We start from the raw sequence: 24,881 nt of genomic DNA on the forward strand, positions 1-24,881 counted from the left end.
AAGTCATAATATATCCCAGTGAGTTACAGCACCTAAAAAGACAATTTAATTAAATAACAAAACATACTCAAAATAAACATAACACTAAGGGCCAGATTTATACTTTTTGACGCAAAACTGTGCAAACGTAGTTTTGTGTAAAAAAGTATAGCGCCGGATTGCGTCATTCCAGAGTGTCAGCCGGGCGCCAATTTAATGAAATGCTGCAAGCCAGCGCAAAGGGTGGGCTAGCGTAAAAAAAATGATGTTAGTCGGGTGGTGGTATGGGAGAAGGGGGTTTTGCACCACAAAATGACATTAGCCAGGTTAGAGGTAAAAAAAATGCCTCTAGCCAGCCTAGCATCATTTTCTGACACAAAACCATCCATACCACATGACAACTGTCTTAGAAAAGACAGGAGTCATGCCCACCACCCCAGTGGCCAGCACAGGGGCTCAGTGTCCACTGGGCATGGCCACTGCACCCTATGCCATGTACGGGTCCCAAGTTGGGCCCCCCAGTGCACTTTAATTAAAAAAAAAAAATACTTACCTATACTTACCCTACTTGTCTGGGAAGGGGGTCCCCATCCTCTGGTGTCGCTCTGGTGTGGGTAGAGGTGTTCCTGGGGCTTGAGGAGGGCACCTGTGGACAAATATGGGGCTGTGGTGTTAGCACTATTTTGTTTATGGGACAGCCTACCTTGCATCTCATTGACACAAGGTAGGTTCACACATCTAAAAAATGGTGCAAACTTTAATATTTTGATGTTAGATGGGTCTAACGTAAAAATATAAATATGGAGTTAGTTTTGCGCCAAATTTGCGTAAAACAATGCAGCAAATTCAGCGCAAATAGAGTATACTGTATATATGCTCCTAAATTCATTGTTATCTCTTTCCTAATGTTTAAGGTAATCTATGTGATCTAATTGGTGAGATTATTCACAACATTTGTAATTGCATCAGTCACATCCAGAGTCCAATCAGAGCATTGCGTTTTGTGGTTTGCATGTCTGTTGGGTGACTTCTAGATTGCAGTCCTAAACCTACTTTGGGATGTCAGCGGTTTTTCGCTTTTCATTTGCTACCAGGACTCCACATTATCTGTGTTTTTTTAAGTGAATATACATATATGCTGTTTTATTTAACGCTGGAATGTGTTCTACTTGCATGTACATTTCTACACAAGCCCTGTCTATTTTTCACAACCTAAAAACATTGTTTGCCTTTTTTATGCTGTCAAATGCTTCAGCATCTTGTTTTTGGACTGCAAGTCTATATGTATTTATTAATACATTTACTACACTTAGCAGACTGGTTGCTAGGCAAAATGCCCAATGTGTTGCAAATAAGAATATGGTTCTTGCCCAGCAAAGATAGCTCACTCCATGAAGGATATTCTCAGTGGAATGACGTGGATGGATATAGTGCAGAAGGCCAACATGTTTAGAAACAGTGGTAGTTCTTCTGTCGGTGGCCATTCCAGCTCCGACCAAAGTTTTTTTCAGATCTCAGCTGTCAGATTTAGCACCTTGAAGAATTTAACTGGTCCATGCTAAGGCAAGTGTGGTTAAATGGATTTATCTCACACTAAACAATTGGTAGATCTTGAAGAAGAAAATATCACCCCAAAATTCAGTAATGTTACCACTTTTTTAAAATTAATGTAAAATATGTAGTCATCCTTAATTCAAAATAAATGCTTGACTTTAAATAAAAATGCACCATTTTATCTTGTTTTTCTTTTTTTCGTTAGGCGACGCTAGACACAATTTTGCAGATTCTGTTGCAACATCAGTGTCTCTTTCCTTTACCCCACACCTCTATGTACGCTATTTTTTTAAAATAATTATTTCTCAAATCCATGTTCACACACATACGTGTATATATTTTTTAAGTAGGTTACTAAACATATTTAATCAGGGTTTTTGTCAGTGGCTAAGATGGTGCAGTCTTGGGCTTCAAGGTGATGTCATATGCTCGCGACTTGCAGCTTTTACTTTCCTTCTAACAATGTAATGGAGGCATTGCAGATTTGTTTAATGGATGCGTAGGTGCCTTGGCTAACTGGATAAACGTCCATTGTCTAAAACTTAATTCTGACAAAAGGGGAGGTTCTGTTTTTCGGAACCAAGATGTATCTCAATACCCACAGTTGGGGGGCTGTGGAACTGGGTCAGGCCCCTGTATGCTGACGTCCACAGTTAGAAATATAGTGGTCCAATTTGACAATTTTACCTTCCATCCACACATTTCCTCTGTCTCATAAACTAGATTTTTCCTGCTCAAGTCCCAAAAGAAGTTACTTCCTCTGGTACCAGTTTCTACCTGATGGACCATCCGGCATGCATTGATAGCCTCCAGACTGGACTAAGCCAACTCCTTTAGCCTGGGCCCCCTGCTTATAAAATGTGGAGATTACAGATAGTCCAGAATTCAGCAACAAGGCTGATTCTGAAGATTCCGGCTAGACATGTCATTTCTCCATACTACACAAGGAGCTACATTGGCTACCTATAACTAAACGGATACCTTTCAAGGCTTTGGTTATTACACAGAGTGTCTTCCATTAGACAGGCCTTGTGTATCTAAGAGAGAAGATGGTGCAATACACTCTCCACAGAACTCTGCATTCAGCCAACCTGCTCCAAGGTTCAGAAGTCTGCAAAGTCAGGAGAGGCAGAAGTTCCTTCTCTGTGCTGGCAGCCAGACTTTGAAACACCCTTCCACTTTCACTTTGAAAAATCCCTTTAAAAAAAAAAGCTGAACACCAGCTCTTCAGCACTTACTATAGCATTCTTATCATAGCGTCGGTTTGCCTATTCGAAGACAGCTTTAAAAATTTAATTCATTTCATCATTATGCAAACAAATTCCTTTCTGGTTCTGGCCAAAGGGAATTTTCTGCTGAACCCAGTCTCCTCCCGGTATCTTGAGTGACATTTTATAGTTGCGCAAACGACATTTCGCGCAATAAGAGTAATTTTGCAACATGTTATTTAAAAAACTCTTTCTGTGCTAAGATCATCGTTATTTTGCTTTTCAGAAATGAACCCCTGCGTTGATGAGTAGCTTCTAAAGAACCAAATCAAATGTTAGTCAGGCCAAAAATAATGGCGCCATGCGCATAAATGAACTGTGATGAAAGTGACGCACGTGACAGCAAACCCCAGTAGATGAGCAGGTAACACTGCTGGAGGGCAGAGACTAGAAAGTCTTTCAACCAGATGGCATGGCAGCCACCTTACAGAGTCAAAAAGGAAACACCCCTCGTTCTTGCCCTTTCACTTCTAGTATTCTTCACCTAATTTTATACATCAGACCACAGTTTTTAATTTCCAGAAAAGAGATAGAAAACAAGCCCAAGCACTGAATACAGAAAAATAAAATGAAAAGTAGAAGCAACCACTTCCCGAATAACCTGTTCTAGTCTTAAAATAAAAAGTGCCAACATAGAATACACCAAAAGAGAAAAGATGTTATGCTCAACATTTTGTCTTTTTTGTAAATGGTTCCTGAGCAAATGTATGTGTTTCTAGTTTAGGTAGGACCGGCTGCATATTTTATGAGATATGTTCATGGAGGCAGAGGATGTGTGTCATATGTAACCAATGCAAAATAACAAGTATCTTTCAGAAATATCAGTGTGAGCTCTGAAATTCGTTTTATTTACCTAAGATAAACTTGACTTTAGAGATAAAATGTTCAGCATTCTACAATATGGGATTCTATTTTCCTGCAAATGAACAAATTGACCTGTGTGTTGCTTGTTTTTGTCGTTTCCCTGCTTTAGCCAGCCAAGCCCGGGATCTTTTATCAAAGATGCTTGTGATTGATCCAGCAAAGCGGATATCTGTGGATGAAGCCTTGCAGCACCCATACATTAATGTTTGGTATGACCCAGCAGAAGTGGAAGCGGTAAGCCAGTGCCTTTCCACTTGTTCACAACCCTGTGAAATGCAATAACAAAAATAATTAAAAATTAAGGGCCTAATTTAAGGTTACTCCGTTACAAATATAATGGATCTTTACTACAAGGTCATTATATCCTATGGCACTTGTAAAGTAGTCAACAGATATGTCACATTTATAGAGTACCCGTTTGCCAATCTCCAAATCAGGCCCTCCATCTATTCTAAACTTTAAATCAGGCCCTTCATCTACTCTATGTAGGGCTATAGTCAGAACCAATGGAATTATGTGGCAATAGAGAAACAAATTATGAGGCGGGGTGGACTAAATTATACCTCGTATTGTGGCACATTTTGTGGCAGCACTGCCGAGCTATTTTGCAATTTTTTACATTCATCGATAGTAGCTAGGGCAGGTCTTACCTCATTGGCACCAGTTTAACAACTGAATTTAGCTATCATAACTGAAAAGTGACCAGTTAACCATTGTTGCATCTGGAACCTCTTGTGGCGCTCTTTTCCAGTTACCTTTGAACCATATGATCATGGACGTCGTATAGGGGTCGCCAGGGTTCGCAGCTGTGACCCCTAACTTGCCCTTTGCTACCCCTGGCACTGACTTTGCGAGCCCCTGGCCTCATAGATGGCAAATTCAGTGCAATGAGCACATTAGTAGCTCGTCCTTGTGGACATCAGTTGGGGTTCCACTCTTTTTTTCTGTCAATTTTTTTCAATACACTAATAGTGAATAATAATATATTATTCACAATTAGTGTAATAAAAATTTAGTACAATTAGTTGTGATATGCCCTTCCATGGCAGCTGAGGTAAGTAAACAATGCATTTAAATGTATGTTGGGTGCGTGCTTGCGGGTGTGTTTATGTGAGGGAGAGTGTTAGTGTGAATGTGTGTGTATGTATAAGTATGTGTGGGTGAGTGAAAGCAGAGGTCAAAGGACATGTGATGTCACTTTTGCTACCACTGGCATTTCGGTGAATTGACGTCCATGCACATGAGCTAGAAATATTTTTGTTGTTGAAATCTACAGATTATGGAACAGATATTAAACAATCTTGCAAGAGCTGTAAATCCATATTTAAAACCCCATGGCAGAATGAAACTGGGTGAGGCACCAATCAGTAATGCTGCAGAAAAAAACAGTATGGTAGAAAATCTGCTGTCAATATATTCCAGAGGAGGTGTTAAGTTTTGATGGAGGAAGAGTCCTTTAGCCCTAGGGAAGAGACAAGACAATCTAAGGCATCTGACCTGGATGAATAATTCAGCTGATGCAGGGTATTGTGGGTTGTGGGAGACCATCTAAATATGAGTGCAATAGATGGATTTTTAAGAAGTTTCTGAATTAAAGGTGATCACTTTCTAGCCTCAAATGATGAGGCAGAGAGTTCCTGAGGAAGAAATTCTGGTTTGGAACGATCAAGGGGCATATTTACAAGCCCTTTGCGCCACCCTATAACAATTTTTTTGCAGCTAAGGAGGTGTTACGGATGCCCCCACAGTGTGCCAGATTTACAAAGTGGTGCAATGCATGCATTGTGCTACTGTGTAACCCCTGGCACCACATTATACCGGCGCCAGGTATAATGTATATAAGGGGGGCATTATCATGCAGGGAGGCCCAAACAATGGTGCAGTGAAATATGCAAGATTTCACTGCACAATTTATCAGTCATTTTTACCTGCTCAGGGCAGGCGTTAAAGTGATGCTCCCATAATGACCTATGGGCCTCCCTGTGTTTTGCTGGACCATTGCCATAATCTGTTCCACTAATCCTGCAAAGTGCCACAATAGTGCCATCAATTATGACACTATTGTACTAACAAGCGCCACGGTGCACTGTATAGGAAGTACAGCACTACCATGATGACATTAGGGGGCACAGGGTGATGCAAGAAAAGTGGTTCATCAGAGCTGATGCACCACTTTCTTGTAAATATGCCTCGAAGTGTCAAACCTTCAATTGCTGAGGATGTTCTTTCCTTTACTGGGAGGCAGAGAATTTTAAAGTATGCTCTTTCCTTTACGAAGAGCCAGAGGATGGAGCTAAGAGCAGGAGAGATGTGGTCTTGCCATTTCAGACCAAATAGCAGACAAGCTCCATAATTCTGTACACTGGAGTTCCAAGAACGAAGTGAGGTGGAGGCTAGTGGAAAGGATGTTGCACTAGTCAAGTCAAATCATTCCAAGAGTGGTGAAGATTCTCTGGTAGCATTGCAACAGTGACAGAGCCGCTTTCAATTGCTGTAGTTGCTAGAATGCCAAAATGTGGATATTACACTGATCTGATGAATGAAGGAAAGAGTGGCATTCAATATCACTCCCAAATTATAAACCTCATTCAAAGAGATTAGGTTTTCCAAGATCATGGGCAAAGATAGAGGAAAGGGTCTCACAGATACTTGGAGCTTCATTGCAGTTTAGTCATGTTCAGGCAAAGGCAATCATTTTGCACCCACCAATGGACATGGAGGAGACAATTCAATACATTGAAGAGTTTCTTTGGGTCATTATTTCACCTTAAACTGGAACTATGTGTTATCGGCACAAATATGAAATCCAATTTTGTAGAATTCCAAGATGACAGACTGGAAGGGCATACACGTATTGAATATAATATGCATCAAATCAGAGCAATGGCACCATAGGTGTTATTGGCAGATATGTGGAGGAAAGGACCCCATTTCACTTGAGGAGTGCAGTTATGCAGGAGGTGCCAGCATAGATCCACTGATACCTCCTGACCAGATAGTTTGCTGGTCATCGGGTGGTTAATGCTCTCTAAAGAGGGTGATAGACCAAGTAGGATTGCTGAGCTAGACTGGCTTTCATCAGGGCTATGTAGTAACTCTTCTCCTATGTTTAATATATTGGTTTCCGTGCTTCTTCAGTCTCAGAAGCCTTACTGGGAGTTGTAGAGAAGACCATTTGTCTCCAGATGGGCAGATATTTGACGAGCTATGATTGTTTCAAGTGCCTTAGGTACATTACATATTGGTCTCTTTTTAGTGTGAACAACTTAATAGTATAGTCCAATGTTTGCTTGTAAACAACACCCTTTTCATTCCAACTTCCACACAATAAACATGTCATATAAAAATACATAGAGGGTAACATGAAATATGGTCTGATATCATCATCAGTTATGTATTCGATCTCTCTCAACAAATATACATTTATATATACATATTTTTGAAAATGTCAGTTGAAACTTAACATTTTACATTTAAAAAAACACTGTAATTCACTCAGTATAGTTTGCTGAGCTAATTAGAACAGGTTATTTGCTTATGAAAAGAATCAACAAATTTGTTATACCATCTTGAAAATCAAGAATCAGGACAAAATCATAAATTTAGCACCCTGAAAAAAAATCCACAGCAAAGTTCAGGTGACAAACCCTGGAGGATTGCTAAGGGGCATGCTGAGTCATGTTATGTTATGTTATGTGAAGATTGCTTGTATAGCGCATGGCTACCAGAAGGCCTCCCAGCACTAGTCATGGAAATTGGGGGCACAAAACTTAATAATTAACCAATCTGACACTTCAAAATCACAGTTGTGAGGAACCTCATAATCATATGGCTACCATTTTATTTTCATGCAGAATATGTGCCTGGCAAGGGAAAAAGATATAAAATTAACAACAAATTCACTGAAAAACACATTTAAATTGTTGGTTGTGGTTTGACAAACACACAACCTAAAACCAAATGTTATTATGCATAACGTAACTCACACCCTTGCCTTGCTATTTTTTTATACTAGTGCTTTCTGCAAAGGGGTGTACCGAGAAAGGCCTTTGGCCCTCATTACAACTTTGACGGGCGGCGGAGGCCGCCCGCCAAAGTTGCGCCGCAGGAATACCGCACCGCGGTCTGAAGACCGCGGCCGGCATTCTGAGTTTCCCGCTGGGCAGGCGGGCGGCCGCCTTAAGGCCGCCCGCCAGCCCAGCGGGAAACAACCTTCCCACGAGGACGCCGGCTCGGAATCGAGCCGGCGGAGTGGGAAGGTGCGACGGGTGCTACTGCACCCGTCGCGTATTTCACTGTCTGCTATGCAGACAGTGAAATACAAGCGGGGCCCTCTTACGGGGGCCCCTGCAGTGCCCATGCCATTGGCATGGGCACTGCAGGGGCCCCCAGGGGCCCCGCGACACCCCCTACCGCCATCCTGTTCCTGGCGGGCGAACCGCCAGGAACAGGATGGCGGTAGGGGGTGTCAGAATCCCCAAGGCGGCGCAGCATGCTGCGCCGCCTTGGAGGATTCTGACGGGCAGCGGAAAACCGGCGGGAGACCGCCGGTTTTCCTGCACTGACCGCGGCCAAAGCGCCGCGGTCAGAATGCCCTAAGGGGCACTGCCAGGCTGTCGGCGGTGCTCCCGCCAACCGCGAGCCTGGCGGTCACAGACCGCCAGGCTCGTAATGAGGGCCTTTGTCTTTTAAGTTATGATGTGTATTATGCAATCCATACTATAACTGGTGAATTATATTGCTTTTGTGTTTAACACATGCTTTATTCGATCAATCAATCATCAAAGCGAATGTACAATAATAAAGAATAAAATAGAACTAAAACCAATAGTAATAATATTATAGAACATAAATGAAGGTTATTTTAAAACATGGATTCCTAAAAGCATAGTCTAATTAAAATTCTCAGTACACATAATACACATAATACATATAATACGGTTCCACCCCCCTTCCTACAGTTCTTGTAAGAGTAAAAGAATGAAAATAAGGCTCTAGATTAAGACACAGTCTTTACAATGGAATTGCGTATTCGCCATGCTGCTAATAAATATTTACTGACAGCAAGTATTAAAACCGTGAAATGGTGACTTTTTAAAATCCTCAAAGCAGAGGCACAATCTCTTATCCCCATATGGTGGAACCGTATTATATGTATTATGTGTATTATGTGTACTGAGAATTTTAATTAGACTATGCTTTTAGGAATCCATGTTTTAAAATAACCTTCATTTATGTTCTATAATATTATTACTATTGGTTTTAGTTCTATTTTATTCTTTATTATTGTACATTCGCTTTGATGATTGATTGATCGAATAAAGCATGTGTTAAACACATATTGCTTTTGTTATTTTATACAAAAATGTACATAAATATATGCATCTTAGATATATGCATATATGTGTGTATACACACACACACAAATTAACTGTTTTTTGCTATTTTTAAAGATTTAAAGATAACGTGCCTGCCTCACAAAGCTAACTCACACTTTTGAGCAACTTTACTACTCTTTGCGTATTCACAAAATCTGAGAGTATGTTACTATCAAAAAAATAGATTAACAGTCCAGCGTCATGCATTGCCAACCACTGGTCCTGCATACTCTCCCTCCGAAAATAATAGAAGTAAGGCATTAAAGATAAAATATCATAGTAATATGTTACTTTAAAGTAAATTATTTAAATAGTAAACAATATTACTAAAGATAATTTAATGTTAAAAATAGTATACATTTAATATTTCATCAGCCTATTTTTAATTGAAAAATGAATGTACCAATAAGTTGAATTAAAATAAAATTAATTGTAATTAATTCTATTGATCACTTTAAGTAACTATTCATTTTTAAAAAAAATTATTTAGGTCAGAATTTAGTTTTCAATGTAAACTTAAGGAAACTATTTGAATGTTATTTAATATGTTTCCATTAGTTAAAGACTTATTTCAAAATTAAGTTAATAATGCTGTAGCGTTCTTTATTTTAAAATATACACATTTAATTTACACTAGTATTTAATTATATTTAGTATATAACGTTTAACATTTAATATATTAATATTTATTTTTTAGTAAAGTTTTTTTTACATTTTCCCTATACTTTAGAATGAGCAAATCTATTGAATCTCAAATGAGGGGGTGGAGACTCCTATGGCTGATTTTCTGATCAAAAATTCACTATTAGTAGATTTGTGCCTATTTGAGAAGAAAGGGGATACCTTTCTATAAAGAGTTGTAGACATTTAAGAAAATTAACTCTACATTTTAAAACACTAAAAACGATTTCTTTTTAAATTAATAAACATTAAAACACATTTGTCTAATTGCTGTTAACCTAAGATGCAGCAGTAACAAGGGACATCACACAGGGTTTCCATTGTTAGTGTTATTGCTTACTTCCATTAATTTCTATAGGAGAGCGTTGCAGATCTTGTGGTGTGGTGCTTGACTTACTCCAAGGCTGGGCTGAAGTTAATTTGAGTCTTGTTTGTTAGTAATACTAATGTGGTATGTTTAAATGTCTATTTTGAGAATTGCCATTCCATTACTCTTAGGTGGTTGGGTTTTATATTAGCATATCCTTGATAAATTGCTCCTTCAGTTTCCCTTAACAGTGCCCATTTTGTAATAATTACACCCCATTTTCCAACCATACCCCCTTGTTTTCTGCCCCATTAACTTATACATTTTACAGTGGGACAGAGATGTGAATACTAAACAGATAGTAGAGGCAGAGATGGAAATCTCATTCAGAAGGTTTGTGAATTGCATTTTGGAGTATGTAAAGTAGTACTTCTTACTTACACCATAGTAGGTTTTGTGAATTGGACCCATTATGATGAAAGCATAACAATAGACCAGATTTTCTTTTATTGAGTGTTTCTTCAATGAGTCATATGCTCTTGTCCACTAATAGCCATTTTGAGCAGTAAAGATTTTTTTTCCGCATACTACTGACGAGTAATTGAACATTTGAAAAAGAGATGTATTTTACAAACCACTTGCAAGGAGTGGAATGAAAAACATTCACAATGTTTCATTGCCAAAGCTGGACTACAGTTAGAAGTGTTAAATATACCATTTTAAATTCATTGTTGAACATTTCCTCCTGGCAAAAAATACAAGAGATAATATGAATATTCCGACTATAGCAGAATGTGCTAAGTATGTTTTTAGACAAACACTGTTTTGGATAGCATCTGAATCACATAATTGCAGTTCATGTATGGGCCAGACAGAGAGAACAGGAGTACTTTTGATGATTTCCAATCAATCAGAAGTATAAAAACTAAATGAACGCAAATAGAACTTGTTGAAAAATAACAGCACTACATTGAACACAATGTTTTGACATAGTGTCTTCTGTTCTGGAAGCATGGTGGTGCCATGGATTTATGATATACAATGCATAACATTCTAATTGTTGGCTAATGCAAGTGAGTACTGCATTTCCTTCTTCTCTTCCAAACCGAACATTCCATGCATTCACAGCTGTTTTTCTAAATGTATTTTCATAAAAAAATAATTATTCACATTTTCGTAGAAAATACAGGATATTCGAACTCAAAACCTAATAGCAATGAAGCAGCAACATATTATAACCAAAACATGTCAGCAGATAATGAAACATTCCAAAGTTAAACAGACTCAGTAATTAAACATGTCCTTAAGAAAACATGAGGAAGCAGAGGACTGAGTGGGAAAATGAGAGAAGAGTGTATAGGGGGAGGAACCAGCCTTTGACCTCAGAGCAGGAACTCAGATCACCCATTATTAGGAATCGAGAAAATAGAAGGGTATAACAATTAAGTCAAGTAATTTAATTGGGTGGTACAATAAACAAGACAGCAAACTAGGAGTACATATCAATGAAACAGAGTTTATTGATGGCTGGTTGAATCATAACTATCAAGGACTATAATCATGGCATACAGGAGCGGTTAATCTGCATTGCAGGAGTGAAGGGAGTAGGCCCATAGCCACTCAGATACGGCCATTTGTCCATGCAGTCTGCAAATAAGTATTTTCTATGGGGCCATTTGAATAAGCTCAGATACCAATTCAAACTAGGAAGGAACACTTCATGCCCTTTAATATCTGAGTATGTAGCTTTTGGCAATGACAAGCAAAGGGGGCGTCCTTCTGCACCAGTGTGTGGCTACAACTTCAATATCCAAGACAGCATGTATAATAGCCAGTCAAGGTGGGGTCTGGAAGCTTAATGTGACTGTGGTTTACTAGATAAACTTCATGTAAATTGAAAGAGCTGGACAGGACCACAGGAAGTGCAGTAGGTTGCAGACCAGTTGCCAACATCTGTAGAAGGATAGAATATGTGTAGGATCTTCTTTATCTGCCACCTAATAATATTTATGCAGGAAATGTAAGAGGTTTGACTTGAGTCTGCCCTTACCAGGCCTTTGTTGTGTATTATTAAAAATGTTTCCCAGTCCTTCTTTATGAAGTTATGTCATGAATGTGCCTGTCAGTATAATGTTTTGTCAGTCTCAGTGGCACTCCCTTATATATGCCCCATTCCAAAATACACAAAAAATGCATGATGTAGGTAGGTTGCCTGGTGCAATGACCAACCATGTCTTGATACAGTGCAACATTTGCAAGTAGCTGCAAAAATGTGAGTGGGGATGGGTGAATTACAAACTCAGAGCTGCAAACCTATTCCTACAGCTCTGTGTGAATATGTTGTCCAATTTATTTAGAACTGTAGTGGCTTGTGGAATGAGGCTTCACAAATCTGGAACCTCTTATTGTTCCAGGGTGAGGTATCTGAATGAGCGAGGGTGCAGGTTTTTCTATATTGTGTTGTTTAGGCATCTTTTATAATATAGAACATTGAATTGTCCACCTTATGCAGACGATTCTTCCTGTAGTATGAAATGTCAATAGCTCTTAGAGCTTAAAGAGAGTGATTCCTTATCTTGGAATAGAGTAGTGGGGAAAGAATTCTGAGGCAGGTACATGAGGCTGGGAAAGGTGATGCACCAAATAGTATATTTCCACATTAGGCAGACCAGAGACCACCAGATTAAATAGCTGCTTGCAATTTCATAGTTTAAATTCAGGGCCATCTGCCCAGACAAAGATCTAATTTGGCAGTCCATAATCTGCAGGTCATTCTGAAAGACTGGGGACAGTAAAATACCAAAAACATAGTTATAACACAGTGTCACCACCACTTGTACCACATGAACCCGGTGTCAGAAGTACAGCTGTTGTCACAACCATCTGGCTACATTATTATTCTTAGCATTCAAACGGATGTTTTGTCCACCATAACAAGAAACTTAGAATACCCTAGGCAAAAAGGTACTGGTGTGTGGGACTAATATCCAGAGGATTACTACCCTAAAAGTTAGAGCAATCTCACAAACCTTAGAGAGACTAGAACATTTTGAAAGGAACAATATAAGTGTACTAAATTTGCCAGAAAGAGCTAAAGGGAAGACATAAGGCATTTGTGATGAACTTCTCAGACGTTATATTTAAAGGCAGTCTAGACACCAGTTTGGTTTAAGCAATACAAGGTACACTGAGGCTCCTTTGTGTTAAATCCTGAATTGACGTGCCATACATAAAAGGCAGTGGACTCTGGTGCAAAGACTTGATATTCTTCCGAAGTTGAGGGCTAATGTCTAGTTAAGTTTTGAATGGTTTAATAAAACATATGATAAACAAATACTGAATAGGCACATAGTAGGTGGTATGAGAAGATGTGCACATACAGAATATTAAGTATGTTAAGAGGTCAAGGAAGTAATGAGCTGGAATAGACACTAAAGGAGTGATTCACAAAGGTAAACTTACAATTTTGTATACATTTGATATGTATTTGATATTCACGAACTACAAGTGTAATTTTGCTAATAATAATTTTGAGCCTGGGAAGACTCCGAAGATGGGACGGACAACTCTACACATAAAAAGATAGGAGAGGTTTTTCTTTTTTAAGTGTTGAGTGTAAAGTATCTGTGGTCTTAAAATTATTATTAGTGAAAATAAACTCATATTTTGTGAATTTTAAAATAATAGTAAACTTACACAAAAGTGTAAGTTTATCTTTGTGACTCAGGCTCTCAGTGAATTGCCAGAAATAGGGATGAGGGTTTGCTTGGTGTGGGGGATGCGATCTTTTTGGTGTACAGCATTTGACAAAAAAAATTGAATAGTCCTTAACATATTTTGTACCAGGCCAACCAAATTAAAACAAATTGTTGAACCATTTAGATGGCCACCTTTAAGAGCAGAAAAATAAACTGCTTGGCATTGAATGTGAATGGAAAAGGAAGCAACAAATGATCATAGGTTCTCTTTGAGATTCTGACACATTTAACTATACTGCACAAAACCCATAAGACCATATTGGGTTGTAAGATGCTATTTTAAAAGGAGAGCTGGTTTCAACAGGTGGTATACACAGATCAGCGATACCTATTAAAAGATGTTCCCATTGTGGTAAGAAAAGATGGTAATATAGAGGCGCTTGAGCCAATGGATAACATGAGTAGATTGATTGTGACCAGGGTCAAAATCCATAACACAATGATGGTGTGTGAAGGATTGTATGGCCCGTAAGTAGACGTTCTGGAGCCTTCTCTGTGTATTTTCTCCCTGGTGATGGAATGTACTGCACCTATTTTCATGGGAGATTATTTTAACACACTACTCTGCAGTGAGTTGCATAGATTAAAAAACACCCCCCTCCCAAAAAACATGCAAATTATCCAAGTGTTTAGAAAACATAATACAAGCTCTGTGCAATATTTGGAGAACCCATGCAGGGACGCAAAGAGGATACATAGTAGCAAAAGTAAAAGTAAGGATATTCTTCTACGATTGACTATTGGATCCTTGAGCTCCTGCAGAAAGTCAAGGTTCTTGATTTTTTAAAAACACAAATATAACAGATGTAACAGCATTGAGCTGAAAGAGCAATTCACAGCAAACCCATTGCATGTCTCTTTCAAAGTATACAAATAAAATAAGCATTTATACAACATAACGCAAAGGAGGGCTAGTAAAAGTAGTTGAGCTGTAAAAGGAAGGACTGTGGAGTACTGTTTAAGAAGTCAAGGAATTTGGGATGTGTCTAACGGTTGTGCTGTGAACTGGGGAAAGTAGCACACCCAAGGGTGGGGATGGCTACCAGTCTGAGCAGGGGGCCTAAGGCCAGGTCTGAGGGGAGGGGGCATTGGGGAGATGGGGTAAAGGGGATCATGACCCAGGAAGGTAACAATGTAGTATTGGGAGATAGTAGCTGTGTGGACATCGTAAGTGAAGTAGCAGGTGGGGGAATATCAGGGAGGCAGGCCGTCATTTCACACCTTCTGTTCGAATTCCAGCAGGAGAGTGGCCTGCTGGGTGGGGATGGGATGCTTGTGAATGCACCAAGCCTCCTCATACTGGATGGCTCCTTCCACCACAGCCCCCCACTTACACATTGCCCCATACCAGGCCCTCACCGGCGGGGGTGTTGGGGAGTGCCAGTGAAGTGTCAGTGCTCATTTGGCAAGAAAGGCTGCCAGAGTTGCGTAATGGGTCCATACTTTTTGTTTCTTCCACTGCCTAAAGATACCTGGTGTATGTATAATGTGCCAATAGCTGTGTTGTGAGAGGCAAGACCTTAGTATATGTTTAAAATCAGTGTCCCAGTTGTGACAGCGGGGGCAGCTAGTCTGTGCATCTGGGTAGTAGTGGTTCACCTGGGTGGGTGGGAGGTACGCTCTATGCAGTGTGAAGAATTGTACATTATTGAAGCAGGAGTTTCATGATATGGGCTGCAGGTGCTCCAGAGCCTGTTCCCATTCCTTATCATGTAAGGCTTGCCCAAAGTCTACCTCCCATCTATTTCTTAGTGCTGTGAGAGGGATATTGAGAGGTTCTCAGATCACCTTGTAAAGTCAGATGATGAGGTGGTGGCTCGCACCAATAATGAATATGGGCTGTAGGGCTGGGTGAATGTCTGATTCGGTGACCAAAGTATTCCAGAGAGTATGGCAAGTTGTACGGAGTTGTCTGAATGTAAGTAACTGTCCTGGGGGTATTGTGTAATTTGTCATGAATTGTTCAAAGGGAAGGAGTTGGCTCGCCTTAAAGAGATTGCCGTTTGTAAATAATGAGCACTATGTCCAGGCGGTCATATCAGCGGGGAAAAAATTGGAAATCTGGGAAGGGCAACCAGGGGAATGTTGAATGTATAGATGAGTCTATCTGATGCCGGTCAGTGGATTCGGAGCATACAAGCATGCGCTGCAGACAACCTGTAAGGGCCAAGGAGATGGGGACAATATCCTATGGAGAAGGAAATTACGCACTCAGCAGTCAACAGAACTCTATGGGTATCGCTAGTTTCACCAATATTTCGGCCTGCGGTCCAGCATTAGAGCCACTGTAGTTGTGTGGCTAAAAAGCAGATCTCAAAGGAGGGGCCGCCAAGCCCACTGCTCCCTCCTGGTAGTTGCAATTTTTTAAGGGCAGATAAGTGCACACAGGAGGGAATCTAGTTTTGTAAAGTATGACCGCTGGAATGACAGGAAGGTTGGTGAAATAGTATAATAACTGTGGTAAGATGATCATTTTCACAGGGCTATTTTGCCAATAGGTGCAAGGAGGAGTGATTGCCAAAGGTTCACCTGTGAGCAAATGTCCGCCAGGGCTCTATGATGGTTCCCTTCATTCAAGTCCAGAGAGGTATGGTGAAGATAGATACCCAGATAACGAATTTTATCATCTTACCAACGGAGCTGCATTCCACCCAGCCTTCCCATTTGTGCTTGTTGGATGGGACTCAGTGGATAGAATGCTTACTTGGATCAGTTGACTTGTAATCCAGAGACTTTAGCAAAGGTAGATATTATGGTGTGAAGTGAAGCAATGTCTGATGTTATATCTCAGAGATAAATGAGCAAATTCTCTGTGTAAAGTGAGAAGATATGTCTCCGATCTTTAAGGGCATGTCCCATGTTTGGCTCTCCCTGTGAAGATGTATAGCTAAGGGCTCCATTGGTAACACAAAGAGCAGGAGGGGAAAGTGGGCACCCTTAATAAGTGCCTCAGCCCACTGGGAATGAGTCTGAAGTAAGGGGGCCCAACCATATCTGTAATGTGGAGTTCCTGTACAGCAGTCAAGTGTATGCTAGTTAATGCTTTCCCACACTCATTCCGGCAAGCACAGCTAAGAGGTATCCCAGATCTAATATAACATATGCAGCATTGGGGAAATGGCCTTGAACTTTGTCTTGGATGTGAAAAAGGTGGTGAATTTTTTGTGAAGTATTTCTGCATAGGACAAACCTGCTTTGGTCTTTGTGTATAAACTGTGGGACCACCCAGGAGCATCTGGTGGGCAAGATTTTACCAATGATTTTGTAGTCTACTCCTAGGATCGCTATGGGGCTCTAAGAGCCCATGAGTGTGGGGTCTCGATCAGGTTTTGGAATGGAAATTAGGAGTGATTCACAAAGTGATGTGGGGGGAGTTCTCTGGATTGGAGGGCTGATGTGAACATTTCTGGGGCGCGAGAAGGGCTAGAACGTAACAATATTCCAGAGGAAGCCCATCCAAATCCAGAACCTTGTTATGTGCTAGGTCTCGTATAGCTTGTATGACCTCTGTGGTCATGATCAAGGTGTCTAAAGCCGCACCTGTGGCTGCGGGGATGAGTGGAAGGATCATGGGCCAGATGTCAAAAGGGTATTGCGACTCGCAAACGGCAAAAAACGCTGTTTGCGAGGCGCAAAAACCTCTCCGGTATGCAGAAATGCATTTTGCGAGTCGGATCCGACTCGCAAAATGCATTTCCGACTCGCAAATAGGAAGGGGTGTTCCCTTCCTATTTGCGACTCGCAATGCTATGCAATTTCATTTGCGACCGCGAAAGCGGTCGCAAATGAAATCGCAGTTACCATCCACTTGAAGTGGATGGTAACCCAGTCGCAAAAGGGAAGGGGTCCCCATGGGACCCCTTCCCCTTTGTGAATGGAAACAAAAATAATTTTTCAGAGCAGGTAGTGGTCCTATGGACCACTGCCTGCTCTGAAAAATACCGAAACAAAAGGTTTCGTTTTTTTTTTTTAAGTGCAGCTCGTTTTCCTTTTAGGAAAACGGGCTGCAGATAGAAAAAAAAAACTGCTTTATTAAAAAGAAGTCACGGACATGGTGGTCTGCTGTCTCCAGCAGGCCACCATCCCCGTGAGTGCCCATACTCGCAATGGGGTCGCAAACTGCGACCCACCTCTTTAATATTAATGAGGTGGGTCTTTGCGACCCCATTGCGAGTAGCAGAAGGTGTCTGAGACACCTTTCTGCATAGCAAATTGCGACTTGCAATTTGCGAGTCGCACGGACTCGCAAACTGCAAGTCGCAATTTGCTTTTTTGCTACATCTGGCCCCAGGTCTGTGAGAAAGTCTTGCATCTTGACCATTGTAGTCTCTGGGAGGACCTTGTAGACGGAGGAGTACTAATTCCAGAATTCTTGTAGGATCCCAACATAGGAATGCTCAGATACCCCCTGGCGTGGAGTGATCACTGTGATTGGGGCCTATAAAGGTATCCTGCATTAAAGCCGGGCAAGTAAGTGTCTGGATTTGTCCCCTTCCCTGTGTACTTTGGCTGCATTGACTGTAAGGTTAAAGCATTGGAGATGCTCCAGTAGGGTGGCATAGGCAGTTTTTGCCTCTTGGTGGGCTGTGAAAAGTATATGGTTGAGGTCAGTCTTTCTTCCTGCTTCAGCCAGGTGTTTTTCAGCTTCCTCAATCTCCCTTTCCATAGTCCTGCGTACTCCCACTATTTCTTGTGTGCAAGCAACTCTGACCACTACTTTAAAGGTATCCCACTCAATAGTTCTGGTGGCTGCCGTGTTGTGGTTTTCTGCCAAGAAATTGCAGATATGTTGTTCTTGGTATGCTGTGAAGACTCAGGCCCATATTTATACTTTTTGACGCAAAACTGCACTAACGCAGTTTTGCGTCAAAAAAATTAGCGCCGGCTAACGCCATTATGAAGCGCCATGCGGGCGCCGTATTTAATCAATGACGTTAGCCGGCGTTAGCCGGCGTTAGCCGCCGGCGCTGCCTGGTGTGCGTGGAAAAAAACGACGTACACCAGGCAGCGCCGGCGTTGGGAAAAATGGAGTTTGGGCGTCAAAATATGGGGCAAGTCAGGCTGAGGCAAATTTTTCGCCTCAACCCGATTTGCGTCATTTTTTTTCACTCCCAACCCCCATTGAAATGACTCCTGTCTTAGCAAAGACAGGAGTCATGCCCCCTTGCCTAATCGCCATGCCCAGGGGACTTATGTCCCCTGGGCATGGTCATTGGGCATAGTGGCATGTAGGGGGGCACAAATCAGGCCCCCCTATGCCACCCAAAAAAAAAAAAAAAAATACCTACCTGAACTTACCTTAAGTTTCCTGGGATGGGTCCCTCCATCCTTGGGTGTCCTCCTGGGGTGGGCAAGGGTGGCAGGGGGTGTCCCTGGGGGCATGGGAGGGCACCTCTGGGCTCCTTCCGAGCCCACAGGTCCCTTAACGCCTGCCCTGAGCAGGCGTTAAAAAATGACGCTAACGAGGGTAGACGTCATTATTTTTGACCCGCCCACTCCCGGGCGTGAATTTTGCCCGGGAGTATAAATACGACGCACATGCCTCGGAGTCAATTTTTTAGACGTGAACGCCTACCTTGCATCTCATTAACGCAAAGTAGGTGTCCACGCAAAAAAATGACGCAAACTCCATGGACTTTGGCGCTAGACGCGTCTAACACCAAAGTATAAATATGGAGTTAGTTTTGCGTCGGAATTGCGTAAAAAAAAAACTACGCAATTCCGGCGCAAACGGAGTATAAATATGCCCCTTAGTCTTCCAGACAGTCGCGGGGAAGATGCAATGCTGGCATCGGGGGTGGGGTGGCAACCATCTTAGGTCCAATATCTAAGCATTGTGGTTGAAGACCACACGTCCAAGATAGTCTGACTGTCTCATCAGGGATAACATGGAAGTAGAGTATAGGAAATAACCTAAGCGAACATACAGGTTGTGAGTGATGCAGTGGAATGAATGAAGTCTGTCGGTGGGGTACATTGTGCTCCAGGGGTCCACTAGACACCAGTGGGCGGTCCACTGTCAGAATCAGGTTGCCGGCAAGCAAGGAGGGGATTACAGCTGCAGTAGGCAGGACCTGTTCAAGGTGGGATCCAATACACAGTTATAGTCACTGCTGAGGATCCAAGGTACTTGGGTTTTGAGGGCTAATTCTATGGAGTTAGGTGGCCATCCAGATGCCCCTCCAGTACTACATATTTGCCCTCCCTGTCCACAGTAACACTGGATTCTTGAAAGTGGCCTCCAGGTCTCACCCATACTAGGGAGCCATGAGCATATGCTGAGTAACTGGTAGCATAAATAATGCTGCACCACTGCTTATGGAGCCTAGTCAATTCTTCAGGTGTTGTGTGGGATTCCTGGAGGAGAATCACTTGTGCATGCTGTTGTTTAATGTATGAGTATACTGCATATCATTTCCTGGCCATATGCATTCAGCGCACATTGAGAGTAAGGAATCTAATTTCTATTGTTGGAATCATGTTGGTGGTGCTCAGGGTGGCAGGAGAAGCCCTGGAAGGGAGCGGAGGAGAGGAGGGGCACCCTGTGCAACTGTACGTCCCACCCACATGGTGCTGTATCTGTATGCCTCAGATATATGGGAAGGGAAACAGTAGTGGCCTGAATTAAACTGGGGGGAAACTGATTGCAGAGCAGCAATACGCCCAAACCAATATCATTAGAAAGATAAACACTCTCTAAGGTGGAGGTATGGAGTGGCAGAAATAAATAAAAGGACATCCAGATTTCCCTACATAATGGAACGGGAGATGCGTCAGGGCCAGTGTGAGCAAAAGCGTTTTCTAGGGCTAGACCACCGGAAGGGAAGTGCACAGTAGACCGCCATGTCCACTCAATGGCTCCTGCAATAAAGTACAGTAGAGCCTGTTGGTGTTGGTGCCATGGGGGCAGGGAAGTGTGACAAATGCAAGGATGGGGAAAGACTGGCAGGGCTGCTTGTGGTGTAATGTATATTGTGCCTTAAGTGTAGTACAAGCGTAAGAATGCTGAAGGTAAAGAGATATCAAGAAACAAAATGAATATCAAGGCATGTACTAAACCAAGTTTAGGAAAACATTGAATAATCAGACTAGGCTATCCTCAGTCTGTTGGGTCACCAAGGGAAACAGTCGGGAATCTTGGCAAGCATTGGAGTCGCCTTTGGAAGTAAAGATGTGTGGGTCATTCTCATAGTCTGTGGATATTGCACTCCTGCCCAGATTAGCCTCTGTGTGTATGGCTGTTTTGCGGTCTGTGGTGATCTGCTCAAAATCAGGGGAGGCAGAAAGGGAGGGACGAGGTTCTGTGGGCAGTCGTGACCTGCCCTCAAAGTGTAGTGTGCTAGCATGCCTGGCTGCCCGCAGGATGGTGTCTAGGTCCCTGAAGTGCAATAAATTGGCTTACATAGGGTATGGGGGGGGGGCAGTGGAGGGACACTGGGTTGGGACCCTGTGGACCATCTCCAAAGTGCAAAAGTTTGTGAGGTTGGATACTGGGGTATAAGACTTAAACCAATTTTCAATATATGAAAGGGGATCTTGTCCCTCAATGCTTTCCGGCAAATCAAAAATGTGACTATTGCTACTGCGGGAATGCTCTTCAGCGTCCTCCAGTTGCCAAAGCTTTGCCTGCAAGTCTTGAATCACTGCCTGATTGCCAGATACCATTGGTTGGATGGCGGCTAGAGTCTTCTCACCTTTGGAAACTTTGTCAACAAGTTTGCAGTGATCATCATGCAGAAAACTGAGTTTCAATAGCTGGTAATACATGATCCAGTTTGTCGGACACGGGTGGCGGCAAAGAGGCTCCCGGCACCACAGTGTCTGGTATAGTGGATGGTGAAAGGGTCAAGGCCCAGGGTGGTGCTGGGAGCTACGAATAAGATGAGGTAGTCAGTCCCAATGTAGTCCACCCTGAGGGGGGCACTGCACTAGGCGCCTAAGAGTCCATGTCCCCCTGCGCTTGGGCCTGTGGTGTTGTACAGAGAAGAACTAAGTGGGCGCCAAGCCTGTAGGGGTTTGCCTGTGGGCAGGGGATGAGGCTGGGGATGGAGGTGAGGCTCAATGGAGGGTTATGGGCCTGAAGACTATGACCCCCGCACTTCTGGACAGCGAGTAATGTTCAGTCAGGCACCTCTGTGTGTCTAATGATGTATCATAGGCAACGTACTGCACAATGCCCAAGTAATTGTAGTTCTCCTGGCAACATTGACAAGGCCAGCGAGCAAAAGTGAGGTCTATGGAGTGCAATGGAGGGGAAAAATTCACAGTATCGTAGGCCAGCACCTGTGATCTTGGTGGTCTCCCCAAGTCCCCTGCCACTGTTAAAGACTGTACATATCAGCGTGGCAGACTTTGAATGCTGAGGTACACACCAGTAAGACAGGGCTGGGGTCCACAGGACGGGAGACAATGGGTCTGGGATATGCAATCTCCCTAGTTGGTGATCCTGCTCAATGTCCCCACGAGGAGTAGCAGGCACCATTACTAGGTGGGTGTCAGAGGGCTACTCCAAGCTTATCACAGTCTTGGACCATCCCTTATCACAATGGGGGCCAGCAATAGTGTCCAGGGCCCTCCCCCCATTCAGCAGCACAGGGAGCCACAGGACTCTGTGGACGGTGCATCACTGATCTTGTGTACTATTGGGCCACCGAGGGCCAGGGTTGTGATGTCGCCTGTGAAACAGTCATGCAGGTCCGCCATCTTATCCTGTTTGGCCACACCCCTTCAAGGCAGGGTCCTTGATATAAGGCACATATCAGATCACTCTACAGTGTAGTTAGGTATTTTTTCTGAGTCAGGACACTTCTCCCAGGTAGACAATGGTATGTATATGTTGGTAGAGGATATTTTAGTGCACATACAAATGCACAAGGCTAATTATTTTTTTAGGAATAATCTTGGTGGCCTCAAGTGCATATAATGTGTTTTCATGACTAAATGTAAAAAATGAACTCACTAAAGGATTTAGAAGGACAGTTATTGATGCAGAAAATTCAAATTTTAGAATGGCGATTAAACCTGCAAGATGAGAGTCATGATAAGTTGGCTTTATCACAAGAGCTGGAAACTGCTAGAGATGCATTTAGGAAGATACTAGATCTCAGGGAAAAAGGCTTTTGAAATCTGGAACTAACTCCTTCAAAATAAATTTCCCTCCCAACCGCTCCAAGAATCCTGCAGGAATTTCAAACATGGAATGATAAATAGTCATTTCTGACAGCTATTTTTGCATGAACAAGGGGGCAGTAAAATGTGACCTTATATTTTTCACGCGCCGTACAGCCCAAAGGAGAATGTCACTGAATGTGCTCTTGAAATACTCTTGATAGCATCGAAGTGGACAAAAATACTCCATGGTCTAAAGCTGTTCTTCTCTCCATCCCCCTTTTTCAATGCTAGCGCAACAACATCGATCTACAAAACAGCAACACTTTAGTAGAAGACTCCAACCAGAATTTCAAATCTTTTGACCAGACACTCCACAACATAAAAGCCCATATCTCATTCCAAACTACACTTGAAAACTTTCAGCACCCCGGAGGACTCACCACAGAGCATGCAGACCCACATCACTCTCCATCGACCACAGAGCAACCTCACATGTGTTCTCCTACCTACCTTATCCTACCTTATCACACAAACATGGAAAAACTACAGAAATTCCCCAGATATAGTTAACAGAGCTAACTATAACTTGCGCTCCGCCATTCACTGCTTATGAGCTAACATATTACATCACTCAAGGCATATTCTATGATACCGTTTAACACATCACTGATGACATCTCAGATGGCATCATTGAAGACACTACTGATGACATAATCAAAGTTTCTTTTGTGCACTCATCTATAAATGGGTATTGCCTTAGAGCTCTGAAATCACCTGGGGCCAAATACAATACAAAATGGAAGGGGCCACATGGCCCCCCTCTACAAGCCTCATTAGGCCATGTGGACCACATCTCCTAGGTCTGGATCAATTTTAAAAGGGGACGGGGCAGGTAGAGTTGCTAGGGTTCCGATGCTTCCATCAAGGCTCGACCATTCGCAGGTTACCACGAAGGCCTTCACTCTTTGCATCAGCAAACCCAAGTGATGACCCTTGCTCTTCACAGCGATTCACCCTCTGCATATGGTGTTGCCAACTTACCTCGCTCATGGGCTACAGCCAATGGCACAACAGTAATGCACTCTTCAAAGAGGCCCTCTCTAGCATATGGGTCACCGACTTTACTCTGCACATGGGCTACGGCCCAATCAGTACAGCATTATTGTGTCCTTCATGGCATCCCCATCAGGCATACAGGTCACTGACTTTACTCTGCACATGGACTATGGTTCAAAAAGTACGGCAGCAATGTACTCTTCACAGCAAACCAGGCTGCACTATAGGGTCACTGATTTCAGCCTGTACACGGGTGACTGTCTCATCTGTGCAGCAATATTTTGGGGAGTTTCGCCTCACCTTCTTATAGTCTATTTCCAGACACAAAATGTGATTTAGTGTCTGATTCTTTGAAATTTGTGTTGAAGGTCTGCTTACTTTTGAAGTGCTCACTCCTCTGTCCTGCCCTTTCTCTGGAAAGCAGTCTGTCATTGATTTATGCATCAAAGGTTTAGTAAAGGGCCCTATCTCTACTCTTTATGAATTTCTTTTAAGCCCCATCTCTCCCCTAAGATGTATCAGCCCCTTGCTCTTTCCGGACCCCTTTCTGAGAATGACGGAACACCTTTTGAAGTGTACTAAAGAGATTGTCTCTTCCTTCTTCCAGTGGGTTTTCACCTAGCTCTCAGGAATTAAGCAATCCACAATCTGTCTGTGGGGCTTCCTTTACCTCCCCATGCTCCTTCAATCAGCCCTGGGTCTCCAAAAATGGAATCCAGAGTCTTCTATGTATTGTACCCCTCACAGGCAAACATGTACCCAGCACACACATGCAACTAGATGCGTGTTGCATAGCACTGCATATTAACTTGTTGTAGACCAACGGTTAGAGAAGAACATAGCACCTGAACTTTACATGAGTGAGTCTCACTTCAGTGACATAGGTATGAAGGTCTGTTTACTCCTACTGATCCCTACATGGTTT

The 24,881-nt window shown here is 42.4% G+C and overlaps 1 protein-coding gene across 5 annotated transcripts in view; it reads left to right on the forward strand.

Moving 5' to 3' along the window:
- The window catches only part of MAPK10 (mitogen-activated protein kinase 10), a 794,060-nt gene that overhangs the window by 647,583 nt on the left and 121,596 nt on the right, over window positions 1-24,881 (forward strand). For all 5 annotated transcript variants that reach the window (XM_069236167.1, XM_069236182.1, XM_069236175.1 and 2 more), the window contains one exon: window positions 3,775-3,899. In XM_069236167.1, coding sequence (XP_069092268.1) covers window positions 3,775-3,899 — 125 coding nt within the window. The remainder of the gene's footprint in view (window positions 1-3,774; window positions 3,900-24,881) is intronic.

The sequence above is a fragment of the Pleurodeles waltl genome, chromosome 1_2 (assembly GCF_031143425.1).
Source record: "Pleurodeles waltl isolate 20211129_DDA chromosome 1_2, aPleWal1.hap1.20221129, whole genome shotgun sequence".
NCBI classification, from domain to species: Eukaryota; Metazoa; Chordata; class Amphibia; order Caudata; family Salamandridae; genus Pleurodeles; species Pleurodeles waltl.